At 33.9% G+C, this 21,900-nt stretch overlaps 3 protein-coding genes across 9 annotated transcripts; 2 read left to right on the top strand and 1 right to left on the bottom strand.

The window, feature by feature from the left end:
* Window positions 1–146: 146 nt before the first annotated feature.
* LOC131670423 (male-specific lethal 3 homolog) lies at window positions 147–4,341 on the bottom strand. Of its 2 annotated transcripts, XM_058946017.1 has the most exons (10): window positions 3,844–4,341; window positions 3,628–3,696; window positions 3,452–3,561; window positions 3,192–3,372; window positions 2,019–2,192; window positions 1,635–1,954; window positions 1,346–1,549; window positions 1,065–1,267; window positions 904–988; window positions 147–830 (listed from the first exon to the last, which is right to left on the bottom strand). In XM_058946017.1, exons 1-10 carry the CDS (start codon window positions 3,943–3,945, stop codon window positions 740–742), a joined length of 1,539 nt encoding a protein of 512 aa, XP_058802000.1. In that variant the 5' UTR covers window positions 3,946–4,341; the 3' UTR covers window positions 147–739. The 2 variants fall into 2 exon arrangements, with proteins under 2 accessions (XP_058802000.1, XP_058801999.1); XM_058946016.1 differs by lacking the exons at window positions 3,192–3,372; window positions 3,452–3,561; window positions 3,628–3,696; window positions 3,844–4,341 and adding an exon at window positions 2,287–3,091 and having other exon boundaries at window positions 151–830.
* Window positions 4,342–5,167: 826 nt separating this feature from the next.
* LOC131670406 (regulator of microtubule dynamics protein 1-like) lies at window positions 5,168–9,077 on the top strand. 3 transcript variants are annotated; one of them, XM_058945990.1, is made up of 7 exons: window positions 5,168–5,593; window positions 5,654–5,980; window positions 6,167–6,358; window positions 6,988–7,182; window positions 7,470–7,687; window positions 7,747–7,985; window positions 8,067–9,077. In XM_058945990.1, exons 3-7 carry the CDS (start codon window positions 6,171–6,173, stop codon window positions 8,331–8,333), a joined length of 1,107 nt encoding a protein of 368 aa, XP_058801973.1. In that variant the 5' UTR covers window positions 5,168–5,593; window positions 5,654–5,980; window positions 6,167–6,170; the 3' UTR covers window positions 8,334–9,077. The 3 variants fall into 3 exon arrangements, with proteins under 3 accessions (XP_058801973.1, XP_058801972.1, XP_058801974.1); XM_058945989.1 differs by having other exon boundaries at window positions 5,724–5,980; XM_058945991.1 differs by having other exon boundaries at window positions 5,168–5,386; window positions 5,724–5,980.
* Window positions 9,078–9,220: 143 nt separating this feature from the next.
* Window positions 9,221–20,049, top strand: LOC131670405 (lysocardiolipin acyltransferase 1-like). Of its 4 annotated transcripts, none has more exons than XM_058945984.1 (6): window positions 9,221–9,576; window positions 11,104–11,297; window positions 11,995–12,202; window positions 12,547–12,869; window positions 12,948–13,191; window positions 17,368–20,049. In XM_058945984.1, the coding sequence occupies exons 1-6, from the start codon at window positions 9,507–9,509 to the stop codon at window positions 17,535–17,537; spliced, it is 1,209 nt and encodes a 402-aa protein (XP_058801967.1). In that variant the 5' UTR covers window positions 9,221–9,506; the 3' UTR covers window positions 17,538–20,049. The 4 variants fall into 4 exon arrangements, with proteins under 4 accessions (XP_058801967.1, XP_058801969.1, XP_058801968.1 ...); XM_058945986.1 differs by lacking the exon at window positions 9,221–9,576 and adding an exon at window positions 9,666–9,849; XM_058945985.1 differs by lacking the exon at window positions 9,221–9,576 and adding an exon at window positions 9,825–9,950.
* The last annotated feature ends 1,851 nt before the right edge of the window (window positions 20,050–21,900 follow it).

Raw genomic sequence — 21,900 nt, forward strand, 5'->3', positions numbered from 1 at the left:
TATTGTAACATTATACACGAAAGTCGTAAACTTCGAGATTTATTACGTTTTAATTATTAATTATATGATTAATCCTGCATAAAAGTTTAAAAATCTCAAGGAAAGGTACTTGATATTTCATGAACAATTTATATAACTTGAGTATATATTTATTTAAGACCCGCTTATAATGACAGTTTTACTGATTTTTTTTAATTTGTATTTTTAAACTATGTTACTGGTTCATACAGATTTAATGGTAATTGCACTAAAAACATATTATTTACATTTACAGTCTTTGTGTGGTCATTTTGTTTTTTAACGATAACTGTCATTCTGTTTGTACATACATTCCATTCAATTGTATTTTTTCTAAACATTCTTGTACTTTATATAATATATAATGATAAAATCATGTAGACTGAGAATAAATTTTGACTAATAATAATACGTACACATTACTAAAGTAAAAAGTCACAATTATTAAAACTTACAAACGCCCTTATATAATACTAAATGTTATAAAAATAGTTTTTTCGACACTCTGTGTGCGGAGTTCTACGCACACTCGAGAAATCGAGCATACTTAAAATTTCATCGCACACACGTTGTATCGAAAAATAAAATTTAGATACATGTGCGAAAAAGTGATTTCGCCCTCGTATAGCCTCTTCACGCTTCGCTCGGACGCAAACTTCCACACGGGGTTCAAATAACTTTTTCGCACTGATATCGAAATGTACTATTCATACGCAATATCTCATTGAACTGTGTTCGTGTTGGACTCCTCAAAACTTGCTTTTGACATATAAAATTGTTCTCCAAACCATTCTTTATGCATTTCAATGAAACTAAAAAAAATTGATTTATCATTAACTGAGACATTTCAATTTTTTTTATATAAAATAGTATTGGATTATTTACCTCAAAAACATATCAATATACTTTAAAACAACTTTTAGCTTTCCATCAGTTATATCCGATCTTTGAAGTAAATCAGGTAAACGTACTAAAATAAAAAGAAACATGATATTAAATTCATTTACAATAATTTTCATTATAGAAATAATTAGCATGGTACCTACCAAACAGTCGAACCAAATGAATGGCGCCATAAATGTTTGATGGCATTGCCGCTTTAGCTGCACCTTCTTTTACTAAACGCCATTTACTTGCTTTTTCAAGCAATTCATTTACTTGAGCTGAATTGATGGGAGGGGCAGACATTCTCAAAGTGACACCTCGAGGACTTGAACATCTGGAACTTGTACTTGCTAAACTGTTCAAACTGTAAAAATCATTATGGATTTTAAATGATAAATAATTTGAAAAAATTGAATTTTCATAAGACATTTTTAACACATGCCTTGATACGTTTCCAGTTTCCTGTTTTACTTCTTCAATAGGCTTGGAAGGTTTTGGCTCCTCTATAGAATTTACACGTGAAGATCTTAATTTACGTCTTGTACTGTTCAAAGCAGATTTTTCAGCTTCAGCTTCTTGTTCTTTAAACGGAGGTAGATGAGCAAATTCAGAGTCATCCATTTCATCTTTTATAGTTATATCAGATCTACAAAGTCACCAATTACAATCTCAACTCCATATTTTTAAGAATCTTTATTTATTTCATTTATTAAAATAAAAAATCAACTCACTCGATAATTTCATCTTTAACTGTAATTGATTCTTCACTAGATTCAAGTAGAAAAAGAGCCTTCTCCCTGATAGTGCTATATTGACTTCTTTCAGCTGGATATAAAAGCAATAAACCTAATGTATGATCAAAATAAACTCTAATACCATCTGCAGTTTCTCTACATAAATTTATATCTGTAATTGTCTTTTCTAAAATGTTTGGTGCTTTACTATTTCTTTGACGCTTATCAGGCATATTATTTAACTGTGTGGTAGTATAATGTAGTACCCAAGATTCTAAAATACTTATAACTGTTGGTTGAGCTGGTAATACTGCAAGCTATTAAATAATTATTTATAAATTCTGCAAAGATTTGAATATTCATACCAATAATTTATCATACCTTATTTTTACTATTAATCAATACATGATCCTGTTCTAAAACTCTTTTAAGGGTATTTCCTATTTCAATGTCTACCTCATGTCGAGGACCACCTGCATCACTTCCACTGTCTTCATCTCCTGATGAACCTTCTTCAAACTCAGAGCTACTCTCACTATCTTCTGTGACAATATCCTGCAAACAAATTATTTCAAATTAATATAAAAATAAATGTAGGATTATATCTCACTCCAGCTAACAATAGATTTGAAAAATAGAAAATTGGTACAGTAGAAATTTCTTTGGATGCCTCTTCTTTTCTGGATATCTCTTCTTTTTCGGGTATCTTTTCTTTTGTGGCTATCTTTTTTTCTGTAGCTATCTTTCCTTCTATTAATAAAATTTGTTTTTGACGCTCTTTTCTTTGTTGTAACCTTCTCCTTCTGTTTGTAAAGTATAATTTGGTGTTACAATATTTAGGTACACGTTTTTTTTTTTTTTTCACATTATTCATTATGGCCCCAACGGATACTTCTACTATTGGACGTGGAATATCTGATGGGCTATTTGGTACAGATGTAGCAGAACTTTTAGGTAGATTTTGAACTTCTATTTCTGAAGGAAAAACTTTTATCTTGGTTTTGTGACTTTTAGGTGAATTTTGAGGTTCTATTTTCAAAGAAGAAATATCTATCTCAGTTTTAGAAGGACTTCCAACTGGAATTTTGAATTGAGCTTCTGATGGAGATTTTATGTTTTCATCCATACTTTTTTTTGTAACTTTTTCGTACTTTATTTTTAATCACAAGAACACTTTAAATGAATAAAATTAACAATATCTGGAATAAAACACTGTCAAATTTCAAATAAACATTCACAAAGATGATGACAACAAGATAGTTTCTATCTGGCAAATCTCAAGAAGTAAACACAAACAGTCATGAAACTGAAACTGCTATAATGACTTGAGGTCTGAATGAATTAAACTGACACCAGCTAATGTTGTATAAGGAAATCTAAGCTTTTACTTAATCAATAACAATGACTTAGTATTTAAAGCTTACAGTATTATAAGAAATATCAAGGTATCTTGTATTTATAATAATTCACATTATAATATGATGATGAAAGAACTCCAAATTAATTTATGTAAATAAAATGTATATTTCAAAAATTATATTAAATAGTATTTACCTCAGTGTCGTAATCTTCTTGTTGACCAGAGCTGCCATCCTCTGAGGAACCTGTAGTTCCTGAAGTAGCTCGACTACCACTACTCCTACCTCTTCTTTTTGCATCTGTACCTGATTCTGTGGACCGCTCAGAAAATTTATGACATCTTTTTTTACGTTCTCTCCTATACAAATATGCTCCTCTAAAATGAAAATTATTAAGATTCAGTAAAATTTATGAACAATTGAAAAATAAATTTTACTTTAAATGTAGAAGTTTACAATTGTAACTGGGCCTTTTGTGCCAAATCTCTTTGCAATTGTCGATTTTCTTCTGTATCTTTAAGAACATACTCTTCTGTCACACAACGATCCCAGGATGAATTCCATCCCTTAATGAAAATATTAAATTGTGATCATTTTAAAACATGATTTTGACAATAAAATATTTAATTTACCTGAAAATGTATGAGGTACTCTACAGCTTTTCTACCTCTTTGATCTTTATTTACAATTACATTTAAAACCTAAAAAAGAAATTTAGAACTATGATTAAATTTAATTTATAAGTTATCAATTTCAATGATCATTTTAGCAAATGAACCTATTCAAAAAGCTATTTTATTCCATTAATGTTTACGATGATTCAAAATAAATGTATTTAGAGGTTATACCTTCGAATCGTATAAAACTTTTGCTTTAGTTGGGTCTGGCTCATAACAAAGAACTTTTTCTCCATCCGAAAATTTAAATTTCAGCCCGCGAGTTGACACCATTGTGTTTATTGTTATGGCTTTTAAATACTCAAAATAAACACTACTAATATCAACACTAAACAAACTACAGCAAAGCTAGCGTCCTATGACTTATGAAGAGCAACAAGACGCCTAGACGCTTAGCTCAGTAACGTCAGTTAATTTAATGGTGCGTTAGATTTAGGGTGTTTACAGAATAATTCTGACACTTAGAAAACGCGATGAATCCTTATATAAAATATGCATGAAAATGGTTGTCAGTCGTAAAAACTCTCGTAAATCGTGATATTTAAATAAGGATTTTAGTAATATAATTATAACAGTAGAATAAATTTAAAAGCTTTTTGCAAAATGGCACTCTTTGTTGAAAAATGCACTTGCAAAAAAATGTTTTATTATGATTATTAAATTATTGAACTGTTACCAAAATGGGTATTTGAATATCACGAATATTGTAAATATTGTTATATCCAACATCTATATTTTTGAGCATATTACATATATGAGGATTTATGTTATGTTCTAAGTGTCGAAATCATTTTGTGAACACCCTTACTACATTAGAACATGTTCATTCGAAAGTCATTCCAAATCACTTATTCTAAATAAATAATTTTATAAATAATACTTTTTAGTTGCTCATATATCAAAACAAATCTGTTTCCATTTGACCGGAAACGGCGGATTAACAATGCAGCGTATTATTGTATTTAGTCGAATCTTCAGAAGTAATTACATATTGAATTTGTAAGAACTAGAATGAATGAGTGAATTTTACGAGCGTAGTGTGTATATATATATATATATATATATATATATATATATATATATATATATATATATATATATATATATACGTACGCACGCGCGCGCGCACACACACACACGCACACACACACACACACACACACACACACACACACATCTAAAATGTTACTAATCCACTTCCGGTAACTTTTAACCTTTTTATACGTTGGTTATGTTGTTGATTAAATGATATAAAATTCGATGCTTGGGGCCGTGCATTTTATAACAGAATCAATGGTTATGTTATAATTAACAATTCGCGACGAATTTTATAAAATGAAAAAATAATAAAATAATTGAACGAGCAATTAATTGCAAGTATTGACTTATTTGTTTTTTCGTAAACAATATAATGAATCAATTGGAAATATATCATAGGAAAACTTTAGATTGATACATATTTTAATAAGGTTAGTTGCGTAGTGTTCGCGGAGCGCGAAGCCTGTTGCAACTACGTCTATGTGGCAAGTCGTATAGGTTGCCCGATGACTGTCAGTATTTTTCAACGCCGCACACATCGGACATGTGTGTAGATATATAAATTCATAGCGGACAAAAGCCGCAAGAGCGAAAGAGAGAGAAACAGATTCCACATGCGTGTAAAAAACGCTTACACGCATAAGGAAAAAATCGGGGTCGCGATAAGGCTAATAAGGTAAAAAAAACAGGCCTCTCCGCCGCCACTACAGTGCACCACGAATTGTGATACGCGCACGCGTTTTTCATTTCTCTCTCTCTTTCCAAGCGACTCGTGGCCACGAAAAACAGAAACTAATATTAAGTAACCGAAAATGCGGCTAGAGAAAGTTCTAGTATCTACGCGGCGGTAACAGTTTTTCGTGTTTTGTGTACGAAATTTGAGGTATGTAATGCAGGTCTGGTCGCCGCCTTGGGTCGTGGACAATAGGCAATCTGCTTTCAGTGTGCATTGTCACTCAGCGCAGTTTCTCCACGTGTATATAACCGCTTATCGCTTAATAATGTAATTGCAGTAGTACATTTATACCGGCGAAGTGTTTATCTGCCTCGACGAAATTTGGAGACAAAGATCTTGAATAACATCAATGTTACGCTCTTATCTATCAAAATGCCAGGGCATTGGAGAAGATAATTTTGCAGAATTATAATAAAGTTTCTGCCTTGATTGAAGTATATTGATGTGATTTAGAATTATTGTATCTTTTCAATTCTTTCTTACTGATTAACTGCAAAAGAAGATTAAAGTAAAAAAATACGATACAATTAAAAGGTAAGATGTCGCCGAAACCATTTTGTAGATGAAAAAATCTGAACACTTGAAATTTAATTTGCATAAAATTCTTTTTAATACATTTTTACATTTTTTATTACATATCATGAATTTTTTTGATTACATTGATATTTTTGCATTCTTGTTTGTACATTCAAATTTTCCATTATTTACTTATTTTTACAGCAAAATGAGTACAATGCAAAATTCAAACCTAATAGCTGCTGCAGTAGGAGCAGCTATTGGGGTCATTAGTGTGGCTACAGTTTTTATCTACAACAAAGTACTGGAAAGACAACAACGTGCTGCTATGAAAACCAACATAGATAGAGTTAATCGCAAAGTTTCAGAATTACAAGCTGAATTAGAAGAACTGAGGTATTCCTTTCAATTATGTTCACACATTTACTTCCTATATAATGAAATGTTTATGTTAAATTTACTTCCTATATAATAAAATGTTTATGTTGAAAATATTTTCTTGAAATTGCAATAATAAGTTAACTGAACTGTCAATTAACAAAAAATTACTTTACAAAAATTACAATAATTATTTGGTAATAAAACAAAAATATTTTTTGTCATACAAATTGTATAGATTACAAAAGTTAATCTAATAATAAGTAGGTATTAATGTATTATTTATAATAAAACTATGTATAGTTTTTGGAAATAAAAATTTGTGAGTTAGATGTAGTTATATGAATACATGGTTAAGCTAATGTACGAAATAGTTTCAAATTAATATTTCTGTATCTTATGTAATAATATTTTTTATTATATTAATTTACGCCTATTGATAAACCATTATTAGTTGTATTGAAGTAATTTTAATAATTCTCCTAATCATTTTATATTTATTAATGTAGTCAATTCTTGTTAAATTTTTGAAATTCTTATAATTACACTCATACATTATTTTTCCAACTGCATTTGGATGTTTGAAAGCTCTACCAATATATTTCAAGTGTTATGGTGTATTTGAATTTTTTTTTTTTTTTTCATAGAGCACAACAAGCTAATTTACAGAAAAATAGAAGTAAGAAGAGATTTATCAGAAGACAAGTGTATTCTAATGAAAATACCTACACTGGAACAGAAGAAGTTGATCTTGATACTTTTTCAACAGCTGGTACTGACATTGGTGACGATGAATTTTTTGACTGTTCAGATGATGAAGGGGAAATTGATTTAGGCAATTGGTAAATAATTTTTATTAATGACGTTTGTATCTTCGCTGAATTTTGAATTGCTTTTTATAAGTGCTAGTTGATCCCTTGTACTTTAAATATAAAGACAAACTTATTTTTTTGTCAATTTTAGTTTTAATTGTTGCTTAGTGTTTGAGTATGATATATGACTGTACCATTACAAATACTTGTTTTACTGTAATACTGTTAATTGGGTACAGCAATTCAATAATTTCAGAGAGATATGTGAACAAAAATTCTAGCGTAAAAAGATCGAGATTATATGTTTAGTGCCGTAGGACAAATGAAGGAATAGTAAATCAGAAGACAGAGCTTTTAAAACTTGACCAGGAAAGTGAGGATAAATTTCAATTTTTTGTGCATTACCAAAAAGTAAAAAATTTACTGCAAGAAAATCCAAATGATGTAGAAATTGTATGGAGGTTTTCTAGAGCTTGTTATAATTGTTCTATTCAATCTGATGATTATGATAAACAGAAGGAATACATCTTTGAAGGTAAATTTACAAAAATGTTAATATTCTTAATAGATTTTTAATCACTAACTTTTTATTAGGATGTGAAATTTGCGAAAAAATTCTTCATATAAGAGATGGTAATTTATATAAATGGTATGCGATTCTTTTGGGGCTTAAAAGTAAATATTTACCTACAAAAGGTAAAATTGAATACGGCTGTCGCTTCAAAGAATACGTGGAAAAAGGTTTAGAGTTATGTCCCGATGATAGTCTTCTTCATCATCTGTTGGGAAGATTCAAGTATGAAGTTTCTGAACTGAGTTGGTTAGAAAGAAAGGTAATTAGAATAATTCTTACAATTTATTGTGTAATCGTAATACATATATATTTTTGAATTTAATTTTTAAAAAATATCTAGGTTGCTGCTACGCTATTCGCCGAGGTGCCAAGTGGAACGTACCAAGACGCGATTCCACATTTTGAAACTGCCGAAAAACTTGCTCCAAAGCCACATCACGAAAACAGACTGTTTCTTGGAAAAAGTTACATTGCTATCGGCAATTATAAAGAAGGTGTCTCGTGGCTCAGAAAGATTCGTGAATGTCCGTCCGACAGCGACGAAGACGCTGAAATTCACGAAGAAGCAAGGCAACTTGCCGAAAGATATGCGAATTACAACGCATAGCTGTGTCGATTTCTTGTACTTGTTCATTCCATAATACATGAATACGCGATTATACATGATTTGTTAGATAAAAAAAATTTCAATGTTCTACAAATTACAGTGCACAGTGAGGATAGCTTATTATGTGATTCGTAAACAAAATGATTGTTTGTGAATAATTGTACATACACGTTGGGATAAATCAATCGTGTCAAAGGTTTTTTGTAAAGCATCGTTAATTTAAATGAGTAGACTTTACTATCACGTTGATTTAAAATTAATGATTGTTATAACTTACTTTACGTCACGTTATTATACACAGATAAATTCTATTTATATCGGAATCTTATTGAAAGGGACATTAGAAAAAACTATTGACAATATTTCTTATAATGCACGGTTATATTATACGGCAGAATGGTGAAAGTTTAATGGTGCTGAAAAAGTTTTTCTTCGCTTGTAAATGGTTATGATAGTATATATTTGCAAATTTCTTTGTTTACACGAGATATCATGTTAATGACGAATCAAAGCTCAACGTGGGAAGGATTTGAAATTGTAAAGTGTTGTATTGTTTACATATTGACACAAGTGATCAGAAAGAACAAACAAAATCGCATCAGTACATCTGTTCATATAATAATTTAAATCACATCATACAAAGTTAAATTTAACGTTGAAATGAGCAATTTCATAGTAACGATTTGCTATTGTACGACTGATCATTGACGTGAAAATAATAATAAAATGGATCTTTTACTCGAACCTTGTCTTTTACTAATTATTTTTTGCCTGAATAATCCAAAAACGAAAACTATTTTGATAAACTGACGTAACTAATTTGAATGTAAAAAGCTGCATCTCAAAACAAGAAAAGTTTTCTCATCGTCGAAAAAGCCAGTAGCCCTTCCATAAGGAGAGGAGAACGATGAAGAAAAACAGGAGGGAAACGAAGAGGGAGGGGCCTGAATGATTCGAAGAGCATCTTTGACAACAGGCGAGTCTAATCATCTCCATGCTCACTGTGCGGAACAGGGGTTGCTTCCGTGGATCAATATAGCTTCGGAGAGCGAGAGCAGCGACTGGTCCCGTCCTTCTCTCTCCGGCAGCATCCCGTGGCGGGCGGCTGGCGTGGGGTGCCGCTAGCGTGTGCGTGCGCGTGCGACCGACGAAGCCCCGTTCAACGCGCGTGTAATGTCAGAGGGAAGCCCAGCACAGACAGCCGCCAGCGGAGGCAGTCGACGCGCGGGCCATCTCACATGCGGTACGTTCTTTAGAACATCCACGCCTCTTTTTCTTTTTTCTTAGCCGACTTGGCTTGTCGCTTGTCCGCGGCTTCTGTCGACTCGCCAGTGGCGAACGCGAGAGAGAGAGAGAGAGAGAGAGAGAGAGAGAGTGTGAGGAAGAGAGAGGGAGCGCTTCAACCGCGCGCGCGGCTCGGTCCATTCTGCGGATGTTCGCTTGTTTTTGACCGAAGGGTTGCGTGCCGAGATAGCAGTGACTTTATCAGTGCACGCGCGTGCGTTTGGACATCGAGGTGAAGAGCTGCAATCGTGCTTTTCAAATGAAAATTGCTGCGCCCCGAAGTTGGCTCGAGCATAGTGAACTGTTTGGGGAAAAAGGGCGTTGGGAGATTGCGTGCGTAACGTCAGCTGAATAATTTAAAAGGCTTGCATCGCGGGGTACATCAAACTAACGCCTCGGTTATTGTGAATCACGCGTGCTTATCGAAGTGAGGGCTTGATCGTGTTCCGTCAGGGGGATGATGTTCGTTGCACGTGGAGCGTGTCCAGAGTTAACTTCAACCTTTCTTTTTCTATTTTTATTCGGAGTTATTTTCATTGAAACTAGCAGAGTTCGTTCAAATAATTTTCGTTCGTTCAGCGTGTGGTTTTCTATATTTCAAGTTTTTAAGAAGGTCAATGCCGCAGGCAAATTCAATGTCTAGAGCGCGACGAAAACTGTATCTTGGTTATGCAATATTTAGCTGATTAATACTCGCAACAATGAGACTTCTTAAATATATTTCATCTATTTTCTTTTTCGACTGCTGAGAATCTTACGATAAGTGTTTCTATACGGATGTTGATCCATTGCATTATAAAAATACGTGCATTTATGAGTGAAAATCGTAAGATCTGTGCTTTCTTGAAAAATTATAGAAAATAATTTGCCAACTGTGCCAAAGTTTTTAATATTCCGAATCGATAATAGAGAGTTAAACGATTTGTTTACTAGGTGATACACTGTAGGCTATCGCTTAACTTTTTATACTTATTTTTTGTTAAATATATCGTGCTAATGAACTTTTTCATGAAATAATCTCGACCTCGACGGTTCCATACGTTGTACCAAAATGAAAAAATATTATTCCGAAAGAAAGGAATAGTCAGAACAACGAAAGAAATTCACCGAAACCAATAAAATCTACTATGTTAGGAACATATTTATAGCGCATGTTTCGTCGTCCTAGTTATTTCTTTCTTTTGACACGATATTATATATAATCAGAAAATGAATCGCATTCTGTGTATAAATCAAAACACGGCGCATCAAAGCAAAGTTTTCAGGTAAAAATGTACTCGACAAGCTGTTTGAAAGACAAGCGAGGTCTCATTATTAACGTCAAGTGCATCAAGTTCTGAAACATGCACTAGAGCTTATTAGATTAAAGTCGGCCATCCGCAGTAAAGCCTTGCATAAGAAGTCGCGCGCGGTATATGTGGAAATGTGCAAGAGTGTCAAGGGCGCGGACTCGCGGCAAACGCGTGACTTTTGGACTTGGTTGCAGGTAAGGAGGCTAACGAAGGCCGGAGGATGGGGCGCAGGCTGCGAGGGCTGCTGTACTGCCTCCTCTGGTATGGAAGCATCATGTCGGGCTTCCTGTTTATTGCCTGCCCGCTCCTGCCGCTGCTCCTCGTCAGCCCGCCGACCTTCCGAAAGTGCGGCGATCTTCTGTTCTCCTGCTGGGAGATGTATCCAGCTGTGAGTTGCTGTGCCCTCGCGCTCTCCTTTGTCTTTGACGTAGCTACCTTTCAGAGCACGATCGCACGGGCTAGTAGCGATCGTACGATTTTAACTTTTAACTTACGACCAGTTTTGGATTTTTCTTCAGAGATTTGATAATTTGTTGTCGAGCAATTTCCATTTTAATATTCATGGAGATTTTGAAATTATTCGCCATAATAACATCACGTGGAACATCGTGTAGTATGACATTGCAAATAGATTGTAATGCTGGCACAATCTGTTTTCAGAAAAAAATTATTGGACAAGACTTTGATTTCCTCGGATAATGAACTGTAGAACGTATATATTTACCCGCGGAGAATCAAGGTCTTCGCCTCGTGATCGTTTCAAATCAAAATTTGATCGCGTTTTCTAGATAGCTTTGCCTTTTTTTGTTCGACAGTCGTCGATCGCTCACCTCTATTCTATTCCTTTTAACTTTTAAAACGAAGTACCATTTCTGAGTTTTAAATTAACGATTGATCTAATGAAACTAAAAAAAAGCAAACCCGTACCTTTTACAAACGCGCAATAGTATTCCATTTTCGTACTGCTGTCGAGTGACAGTCACGTAGCTTATTAATTAATATTATTTTCTATCGACGCGTTGAAACAATTATAAAACGTCACTTATTCGAAGCTGCGCTTAAAAATAATGAATATCATGGCATAGGTATTGATGGAGCTGTTCGGAGTAAAAGTCATAGTGTCCGGTGATCACATTCGACCCGATGACTCAGCAATCATGGTGATGAACCACAGAACACGAGTCGACTGGAACTTTTTGTGGGGCGCGATGTACCAGGCTTGCATGCCGCACGCCGCCGCTCACAAACTCAAGTTCATACTGAAAGACCCGATAAGGCACATACCTGGCCCAGGTATGTCTATACTTTTCTCGAGACATTAGGTGCTAGCTCGCAATATAATTCGATGTTTTTACCGTCGAATGACGTAAGCTGAGAGAATGGTTTGAGCCTCGCGAGCTGAACTATTTTGAGCATCTTTCTGTTTTACTGCAACGTAGACCACGAGACCATTTATCGATCGCATTGTTGCGCGCGCGTTATTCAATTATCGGTAGTTCGGCAAGATTCATTTGATATTCACGTAAGAATCCAAATCAACAAACGACGATGTATTGGACTCGTCTCGCTTGTTAAGGAACACGCTATAACCGAACATACTCGAATGGCAATAATATAGCATCCAAACGCACGTTCAGGTTGGATAATGCAGATGAACGGATTCTTATACATAACGCGTCGCTGGGAGGAAGACCAAGGTCGATTGTCGCGCTCGTTGGACTACCTGGTAGCGCTGCGTCGTCGCAGTCAGCTGCTTATCTTCCCCGAGGGTACGGATTTGACCCCGAGCAGCAAGCAGCGTAGCGACCGATACGCCAACAGCCACCACTTGCCCGAGTACCTCTATACCTTGCATCCCAAGACCACAGGCTTCACTTATCTCGTGAGACATCTTCAGCAGGTCGATTATCTGGATGCCGTGTACGATTTGACAATCGGATATCCGGATCTCGTCCCGCAGGTCCGTACAGATTCGCCTGATGCAAATCGTTGTCGATTCGACACAGAATAATTAGGATGCCTACTTCTTGATCATTAGTCCGAACTGGATTTGCTGAATGGCAAAATGCCCGACCAAGTGCACTTCCACATACGACGAATAGTCCACACGGAAGTTCCGAAAGACGAGGAAGGGCTAAGGAATTGGCTGGAAGAACGCTGGAGGCAGAAAGAGCAAGTGCTCGAGCAATTTTACAAGGATAAATCTTTCCCCGGAGAGGCATGGACGAGGTCGAGTCGCATGCCGCTGAGGATAGCCTTTGTCTTTTGGACTATGTTATCTGGTGAGCCTATGATAATTATATACTGTATTAGGTTGAGTCTTTAGAAAAATTATTGACAGACTTTCTTTCGCGTGTAAGACGGTTGTCTGACCACGCCTGGCTTGTACTTCTTATTTGTACAACGATTTTCCTTAGGCTCAATCGGTTCACACAAATCGTAAACGATTTCAGTCGTCTCACAGACTTGGTGTATAGTGTATAGACGTCTTTACGACCTAGGTAAACAGTGGCAACGAGTGCCAGAAGATCGGCTCACTCTAATGGCCTGGCCGAATTCAAATTTGTTGTAATACTGTAGTTGTAAAAATTGAGAAAAGTACATTGAGTGCCACCAAAGAATAAGGTGCAGCAACATAAAAACAGCCAACTCGCTGAGTACAGTGGTGCATCAGTACTTAAAGAACTTTTTACCACTGTCCAAAACTCAATCTCAAGTCAACTACGCTGACGCCATCAAGAAGACAGTTTCCCTAAAAATTATCACGTAATCATCTCAGACGCGATAGAGAGCTGTGCTATCCAAGGAAACGTCGTCGCAATAGCCAAGCACACCGAATCAACGAACATAAGGTTCGCATCAAGAATTCCTAACAACAGAGTATGTATCTATTTATTCACCAAGGCAATCGCTGACAAATTAAGAGAAACCACAAAGCAAATTTCGGTAAGGGATCGCACTTTGAAAACCAGACCTCTCATCTCGCGCTTCAAAAGGCAAATACTATCCAATGTATGCTCAATCACACCAGTTTATTCTCGAGTCTAGACCGAAAATAATATTAAATTAGAATGACAGTAGAGAGATATCGCCTCTACTATCATTAAACGGCCATTGTCCAATTCTACATTTATCGGCGCATCACTAACTAAAATGAAATGTATCTCCGATTCAAAAAGTAGTATCGATTATTCAACACAACTAATATCGACATAGTGAAAATGATGTGCGCAATGTACATTCCCCTTTGTTCAAGATCAATGAAAGCTAAATTTATAAAGATCATCGAAATACGTACTAGAAAAGTAATACAAAAAATAGCTAATACTCAGAAACAGAGAAATTCTCTCGCTGAAAAACATATACAAAAGCAATACAATGAAACTTCTACAAAAAGTTGCCCTTCCTGCAAAAATTAAATTAAATCACACCAAAACCCAATTATCATGTACCTCCTATAAACCCTACTTCAAAAAGAACAGTATTGGAAACCCAAGTGAATTTGACAAAGTTTTGAAATATTACTCGCGAGGGTGTAGCAATAATCTATGTTCAAAATTCAGTTTATTAAAAATAGATCATCCTAACAACTACACTTGAAGCGGCAGCAATAGTATTTTTCCCTACAAAAACTCACTATCTGCTCAATATACCTACCTAACAGTCTAACTTTAAATTTAGAGCAGCTCACTAACCTACAAAAGTCACTCCATTTATATTGGCAGGTAACTTTAAATACCGCATCAGCATGATTTGGGAATCAATCTGCACAGGTATTAGAAAATTAATAGTCGAAAAATTCCTAAATGATTCTGATATATCGATCTTAAATGAAAATTTTCCAACTACATTTAACTCTTCAAACGAAGTTTTTGGCATTATAGATCTAACAATGATACTTTCTTCTATTACTGATAGTCTCCAATGGAAAAATTTAGATGAACTCTACAACAGTGATCACTTCCTTAAAATAACTCATACCATCCTCGACGGATAATATTCTACACAATTCAACTATCAATAGGAAAATATGTAGCTATAAAAAAGTTAATTGGGCTGTATATCAATATATTTTTAATTAATTCATTAAAAATCTTAAAACTATCTAAATCTAGCAACAAAAACCACAGACATTCAGTAGTATAGACAACTTTAATGAAACTATCTCCTAGCCGCAGGAAACCTAACTATTACACTAAAAAAGATTGAACCTTAATATAGACAAGTTCCATGGTGGAATGCCGACTGTGAATCAGCAAAAAATGAATTGAAGCACGCCTTCAACAGGTACAAAAAACATAAAATCACAGCCTACAAAATCAAACATAACTGGAAAGAAGCTATATATAAAAGAGTAGTTAGAGAATCGAAACAAAAAATCAAAGTCGCCTTCCTCAATATACACATACCTGTGAATATTATATTGAAAAAATTTAGTAGATTCAAGATAAATACAAATTAACCAAAATCGACATAATAAAAAATAAACGCAATTCGCTCCTTCATGATCACCATTAAATAGCAAATGTACTAGCTAAAACATTTAGTAATAATTCTACCGACGCCAAATATGACCAAAACTTTCTGAATATTAAGAAAGCTCATAACATTGAAATACCCTGACAGGCATCCGCTACGACTCCAGATGAACATTTACTTTCGCAGAAATTTTCCCGTCACAGCGGAAAATCGTCACGGTAGTCCTCATTTCCAAACCAGGAAAAGACAGAGTTTTTCCATAAAATAAAAGACCAATTTCTCTTACCAATAACCTATAGAAGCTTTTGGATAAAGTTTTATAAATAACAAATGCCTAAACCAAATTTATAATTTTTACTGAAACAAGGGACTAATACTACAAAAGCCACTCTCACTGTACGAAATAAAAACATAAATAAAGTTAGACAATTACAAATAGTAGAAATCATCTTTGACGAAAAACTTAGCTGGCATTTCCACCTTCTAGATTTCAAAAGTAAAATCTAGCAGAAACTTAATATTATAAAAACACTAGTGGCACAAAACTAGGAAGCCGATATAAAAGTACTTCTCGATACATATAAGGCAACACTTCTATAAAAATCAATTATAGGAGCATTATTTACGGATCGTCAACTAAAACAAAAATCCTGGACATAATACATAACTTAGGTATTAGATTAGCTTTAGGAGCTTTCTACTCTAGTCTCCTCATCGATGTATTAGTCGAAGTTAAACTACTGCCTTCAAACGAATGATATTTATATGCAAACACGCTTGCAAATTATCATCTGTCTTTGAGAAGTCTACATACGAAGAAATTCTTTTAAACTACCTTCCAGAAATTAACCGGAAGTAGGCTCAGCTCAACCAACAGAAGTATTAGATTTATACTTAACGTAGGGTAATTCTGTAGCTAATACCAACTAATATAATACTTATCTATGTTGAAGGAGTGGCAAACGAAAAAGATATGGGGCTGGTTGTACTCATCCCCACCAAACCAACTCTTCAGAAGCTTCAACCATATCCTATTATCACTACTCGGTCAAGGTTGCTGCCATAGACCAAACGATTTGTCCTACTTATCAGTAGAAATAATCCTCTCATACGCATCACCCGCTTCACTAAATCCAAATCCATCATAGAAGAATTCTTAAAAATCTCTACATTACTGATCTAGAAATTAAAAATATTCAGAACAATGCCATGAAAGTGAAAAATAGAAACACGACAATAAAAATCAATCTGTCGAATAGTAACGATCAAACTTAAACTGCAAAATTACAAACACTCTAATTTTCATCCTCTCTACCAATGAGTGTCGCACATAAAGAAATTGACTACGTCGAAACTAAATTTATAGATTAAAGAGTGGCTTAAAAGCAAACCCACTTTCCTGCTATCAATCAGAGATAATATTTTTCAAAAAATTCAAATATAAGCTTTCATCTGCAAAGAACAGACAAGCATAACCTGACACTAAATAACAAGCTACCGACCAAATGCGAATTCTGTAATAATAATGATAAACAATCAATCCAACACCTACTCTTCGACTGTACTCACCTACCTACACTGAAAAACTCACTCAAATTTCTCAAAGACTCAAAAATAGCTCTATAGAATAAAAAGAATATTACTAAGGTCTTAACACTTTTTAAACACACTAATGACATAGGAAAACTATAAAAATGCGATAAAATCTAAAATAAGTCTGGTTAATAAACCGACGTACATTATACGTAAATCACTGTTTATGTAAATTTATTCATGTACTATGTTCATATGAAAAATAATATTCCAATATCACAAAATATATGTATCTATCTATATATATTCAAATTCTTAAATACTGTACTATATTTGTAAATCTCTGTATTCACTGTAATATTGTATTCTATTATGTCGCTAATGGCCCTAGTTGTTGATACGACATCAAATAAATAAATTAAAAAAATGAACGATCTGAATTACAGGTGCGATGCTGTTGATGTTAGTAATATCGCCGATCTTCCAACTGTGGGTGTTCTGTCATGCTCTACTGTTTGTTGGCATATCCCTCTTCAGCACGGGCTTCAATCAGTTGGAGATGAGCTGGTACTGGAAGTGGAAATCCCTCATTCCGATGAAAAACAAGCTCAGCTAAATTGCAAGTTTCCCGAAGAAAAACGCATACGCGTAACTAGGGCTGATTTTAAGTACAACAATCGTATTTGTAATGTTTAAAAATAGCGCGTACGCAGCAATTGTCTGTCACTGTGATATAATAATACAATGTATAGCGTGTATACCTACGATACGATACCTGACTTAAATGGATGAACGAACATCTGATAAATTTCTGGTAGCTTGCGAGTTTGATCGCTGTCGTAAATATAGAGAGTGGATAGAGGAAAAATATTTAAAGTGAAAGTTTTTTGCCTCTACATACTTGTTTATATAATATGTATATACACATCAATTGTTTTTCAAATTATATTGTTCAACGTATATCGTCTTTTCAATGTCATTCATTTCAAAGAAAATATTTGTTAAAGGAACATTTGATGTTTCGAAAATATATTTTTATATGATTAAATAATGACAATTGACAAAGATTATAAAATGTAAATTTCTTTACAAACAGTAACATTACTGAAGGGAACAAAATAAGATTATGAAGATAACTCTTTTCCAGTAAACTACATTTATGATTCAGAAAAAATACCAAGATTATTTTTAAGAAACATGCATTTGAATACCGAATATTTATTTAGGGTAATACCAGTTTCTAAAAATAACGGAATTTTTATTCTGCATCGTAACAATTATATATTCTTTAGAGTTTCAAAAAGAAATTGTGACATAAAGCAGAAGATATTTAATTATTCTTTTAAGAGTAATTTGCAGACACGTTTAATTAATTATAAAAAAACCGGTTTCTAAAAGATGGAATGAATTTAAAAAGAGAAAAATATATCGTTAATGAGTGCTACTTATAGATTGGACAACGTATAATATTCAAATAATATATAGTACAACGTTGTGTTGTAAAACATTGGTAAAGTTTCTAAATTTTGAATATAAAGAACTCTGTTTCCATCGTAGATGAATAATATTGAAATTCCGTCTGTTTTTTATGCTTCTTCTAAATACGTGAACTTATACATAGATAGGAAACTTAAATGTTTCAAGTTTGTCTACAAGACGAATTTCAATATTGTTGATTTCCGCAATAAACTTCATGAACCGTTGAGTACAAATACTTTATCAATAAATCCAAAATGACTTTAACGTATTAATCTCATTTCAAAGTAAAAAAAGATATCAGTAACTTTGAATATTTTATAAAAAAAAATATTTACAACTCTATAAAATATAAAAATTTCTGTTTATAATAATGAAAGTATATTGATCGGATAAATTATTTTCTATTAAAAGTATTGGGGGTAGTCCAGTAAAAATAAAGTAGCTGTAAAAAGTAGTACCAGGTATGTTTAACTTTTTAGTGTTGTAAATTTCACACGTGCTCATTACAACTAAGTTTTCAAGTAGTAAAGCTATTCCAATACTAAATGGAAAATTGACAAGACACGTAAACTTTTACCAATCAGAACATCATTGCAAAACTTGAAATGAACTGCTACTTTAAAACTTTCAAAAATATCGTCCTAATGGATATAAGTATGGCACTGTTTTAAGATATTATATATTATGAAAAAATAATATCATAAGTATTATCAAAAAGTTCAAAACTAAAAGAAATATTTCTTACAAAACATATAAAAAATCTATATTGAAATATACATAGATGATTCGTAAAAGCAGAATATAATTATATATTTTTTAATTCTTAAATTGATACATCGAGCCCTGATCCCATATTAAAATGTTAAACCTGAATTTACAGAATTATGAATGAATTAAAATATAAATAATCTTTTATTTTCTTAGTAGCTGTAGGAATAAAATCTTGTACTACAAGACGGTGAATTCTCGTGCCAAAGACGTGATTTTAGACGATGATTGGTATTCTACTATGAAAAATTGATTGTACGTACTTGTAAGCCTACGAAAATCATTTTATAAATAATCGAAAATGACGGAGAGCAAAACAATGAGTAGGCTTTTATATAATAAGAATTGTTGTTGTCTTTTGTCTGTAAAAATAAAAATAAACTAATGTGAAGAAACCAATTCAAACCAAAATAAATTATTACATTACTCAATGAAAAGTTATTTTATCTTATTTATTTAGAATAAGTATATTATACAAAATTGTATGATATTTATTGTAAATTATGTATAATGTACATACATATGCATGCCAGATTTTGAATCTTGAAATAAAAGATATTGTTTACGGTAATTTGTAACGAGAAAGAAAAGAGATTAGTAAAATAAAGATGTGAATTATATCGTAGTATTATAAAACAGTATTAAAAGATTAGATAAATTATGTAAATATTTATAATTAAAAAAATGTTTAATATAAAATTGAATATTATGTGAAAGAAAACAAGAAACGAAGAAATCAAAACTACCGTATGCTCTGTGTAAAAATCTTTCCTTATAGTGTATGTACCAATGTGAAATGTAATTTCAATTTTTTAGTAAATATCAATTGAAATGTGTACATGTCGAAATCAGGAAATCAATCAATTCATTATAGACATGAAATAAAGTTACAAAATGTAAAATTTTCTAGTATAATTTTTTCGCTATTATTAACATTTACATTATTGAAAAAATGATACTTTTTTGATAATTGCGTGGTCGAGTGTCTGGTAATCATGTATAAAGATTTTTATTTTACCAAAAAAGAATATTTTATTATTATTTTCATGAAGATATATTAACGCGATTTCTATCTAACATAACATTGAGTTACTAATCGTAATATAGATTACGAACATACTCCCATAATATTTTGTTTAAACACTCACAAATATTTAGGCAAAATTTATCTACAGCCTGTTTATCTACGAAAGCATACGGCGAAATCTCAACAAAGCACCTTGCTTCTCCATTATTTTACTTATCACGCTCGCATCTCCTCATCATCGTAAACAAATCATTTGCAAGCTATTCGAGCTATTTCTATCAGCTGGAAGGGAGCTTTACCGCATTCGGCCTTGTAATTATATCAGGTAAGCCTATATTGTACTTTTGTCAAAGCATCGAAGTACATAATTTGTTTTTCTTTTTTTTTTAATGCAATATATACGCAAATAAACAAAGTGCGTCACAACAAACAAGAGCACGAGATTTTATCAAGATCGCCGGAGAAATAAGAGAAAAATCGGCAAACAAGCAAAGGAAAGCCTCGTGCACGAAAAGTGCTCGGCGATAACTATAATGACGGCTTAGAAAAGGCCGCGAGCAACATGCACGCGAGAGAGAAAGAGAGAGAGAGAGAGAGAGAGCCCTCGGCAGCATAGGGAGATAAAAGGAAAAAAGGGGAGCGATAACGAGGAAGGAGGAAGCGCAAAAAACAGCAGCGAGGTATTTAGAGAAAAGGAAAAGACGCGACGTTTAGGAGAGCCACCTCTCTCTCTCTCTCTCGGTCTCGGTTTTTATCTGTATAGAGCAGCCGCGCAGCGAGCGCCGAGCGTAAGCCGGTTCTCTTTCTCTCTCTTTTCTACCGGGGGAAAAGAGAGCGAGAGAGCCGGGCACACTTCCTACCAGTCAACCTCTGCACGTCCAACCGAGAGGTGCTCGACCCCATAGCCAACGATACATTTGTATATATAGTTGGTTTACCGGCGCGACAACGGCCCCGACAACCTCCTGTGCGCCTGACATGCGCCACAGAACCCTGTGACCTACTTCGCATCCACAACCTCTCATCCATTCTCTTCGATTGCTACCTACCGATCTTGCTTCTAATTAACGATTTCGTTGTTTTCTCTTTGCGATTCGCTGTCATTTGGCGTGTGTGTTGATTGAGAGTTGAGGGAAATCTACTGCTCATCATGACGAGGATAGCCGCTTTTACGGTAAGTAATGTCTGTCGGTTTCTTCATTGGATCGATCGACAAATTTTTGAGAATACAAAGTTATTACGGGAAGCGTTCGATCAAACGCGTTTTAGTTTGGGCGGATTCAACGGAAAATGTATTCGTTATTTTATAAATTTATCCTGCACGAATTCATTGAAAATTCTTATTTAAATTTCGATAACGTCGCGCAAGCGAGAATATTTCAAAATCGTGAATGCACAGAAACGTAGACTACACGTGTTTTATCAATCTTCTTCAAAGATTTAATTGAAAAATTATTGAATCCCATCGAAGAATCATTAAAAGGTCCATATACGCAACCGTTGACTGTTATCACCGATAGCGCGATCTCGAGCCGAGCCAAGCATCTTTGGCAGAAGTAAGAAAAGAAAAAAGGTGAGCCCAGAGTAGACACGCACACCGCGAGCACTGCAAAGAAAACAAGTCCATCTTCATACGCACGAATACAACAATCGCGACATGCGCGCGTAAGTCGATTTGCGAGAGAGAGAGAGAGAAAGAGTGCGT

The sequence above is a fragment of the Phymastichus coffea genome, unplaced genomic scaffold (genome assembly GCF_024137745.1).
Source record: "Phymastichus coffea isolate CEN01 unplaced genomic scaffold, Cenicafe_Pcof_1.1 PCOF00110, whole genome shotgun sequence".
Classification (NCBI taxonomy): domain Eukaryota; kingdom Metazoa; phylum Arthropoda; class Insecta; order Hymenoptera; family Eulophidae; genus Phymastichus; species Phymastichus coffea.

Coding starts and splice junctions, on each gene's coding strand:
- LOC131670405 (XM_058945984.1), top strand. CDS start 9,507: ATGTCAGAGGGAAGCCCAGCACAGACAGCCGCCAGCGGAGGCAGTCGA. Junction 11,298..11,994: donor GCTGGGAGATGTATCCAGCT/GTGAGTTGCTGT, acceptor ATCATGGCATAG/GTATTGATGGAGCTGTTCGG. Junction 13,192..17,367: donor CTTTTGGACTATGTTATCTG/GTGAGCCTATGA, acceptor TCTGAATTACAG/GTGCGATGCTGTTGATGTTA.
- LOC131670406 (XM_058945990.1), top strand. CDS start 6,171: ATGAGTACAATGCAAAATTCAAACCTAATAGCTGCTGCAGTAGGAGCA. Junction 6,359..6,987: donor GCTGAATTAGAAGAACTGAG/GTATTCCTTTCA, acceptor TTTTTTTCATAG/AGCACAACAAGCTAATTTAC. Junction 7,688..7,746: donor GAAGGAATACATCTTTGAAG/GTAAATTTACAA, acceptor ACTTTTTATTAG/GATGTGAAATTTGCGAAAAA.
- LOC131670423 (XM_058946016.1), bottom strand. CDS start 2,763: ATGGATGAAAACATAAAATCTCCATCAGAAGCTCAATTCAAAATTCCA. Junction 989..1,064: donor TCATTTGGTTCGACTGTTTG/GTAGGTACCATG, acceptor TTTTTATTTTAG/TACGTTTACCTGATTTACTT. Junction 831..903: donor TATATTGATATGTTTTTGAG/GTAAATAATCCA, acceptor AATTTTTTTTAG/TTTCATTGAAATGCATAAAG.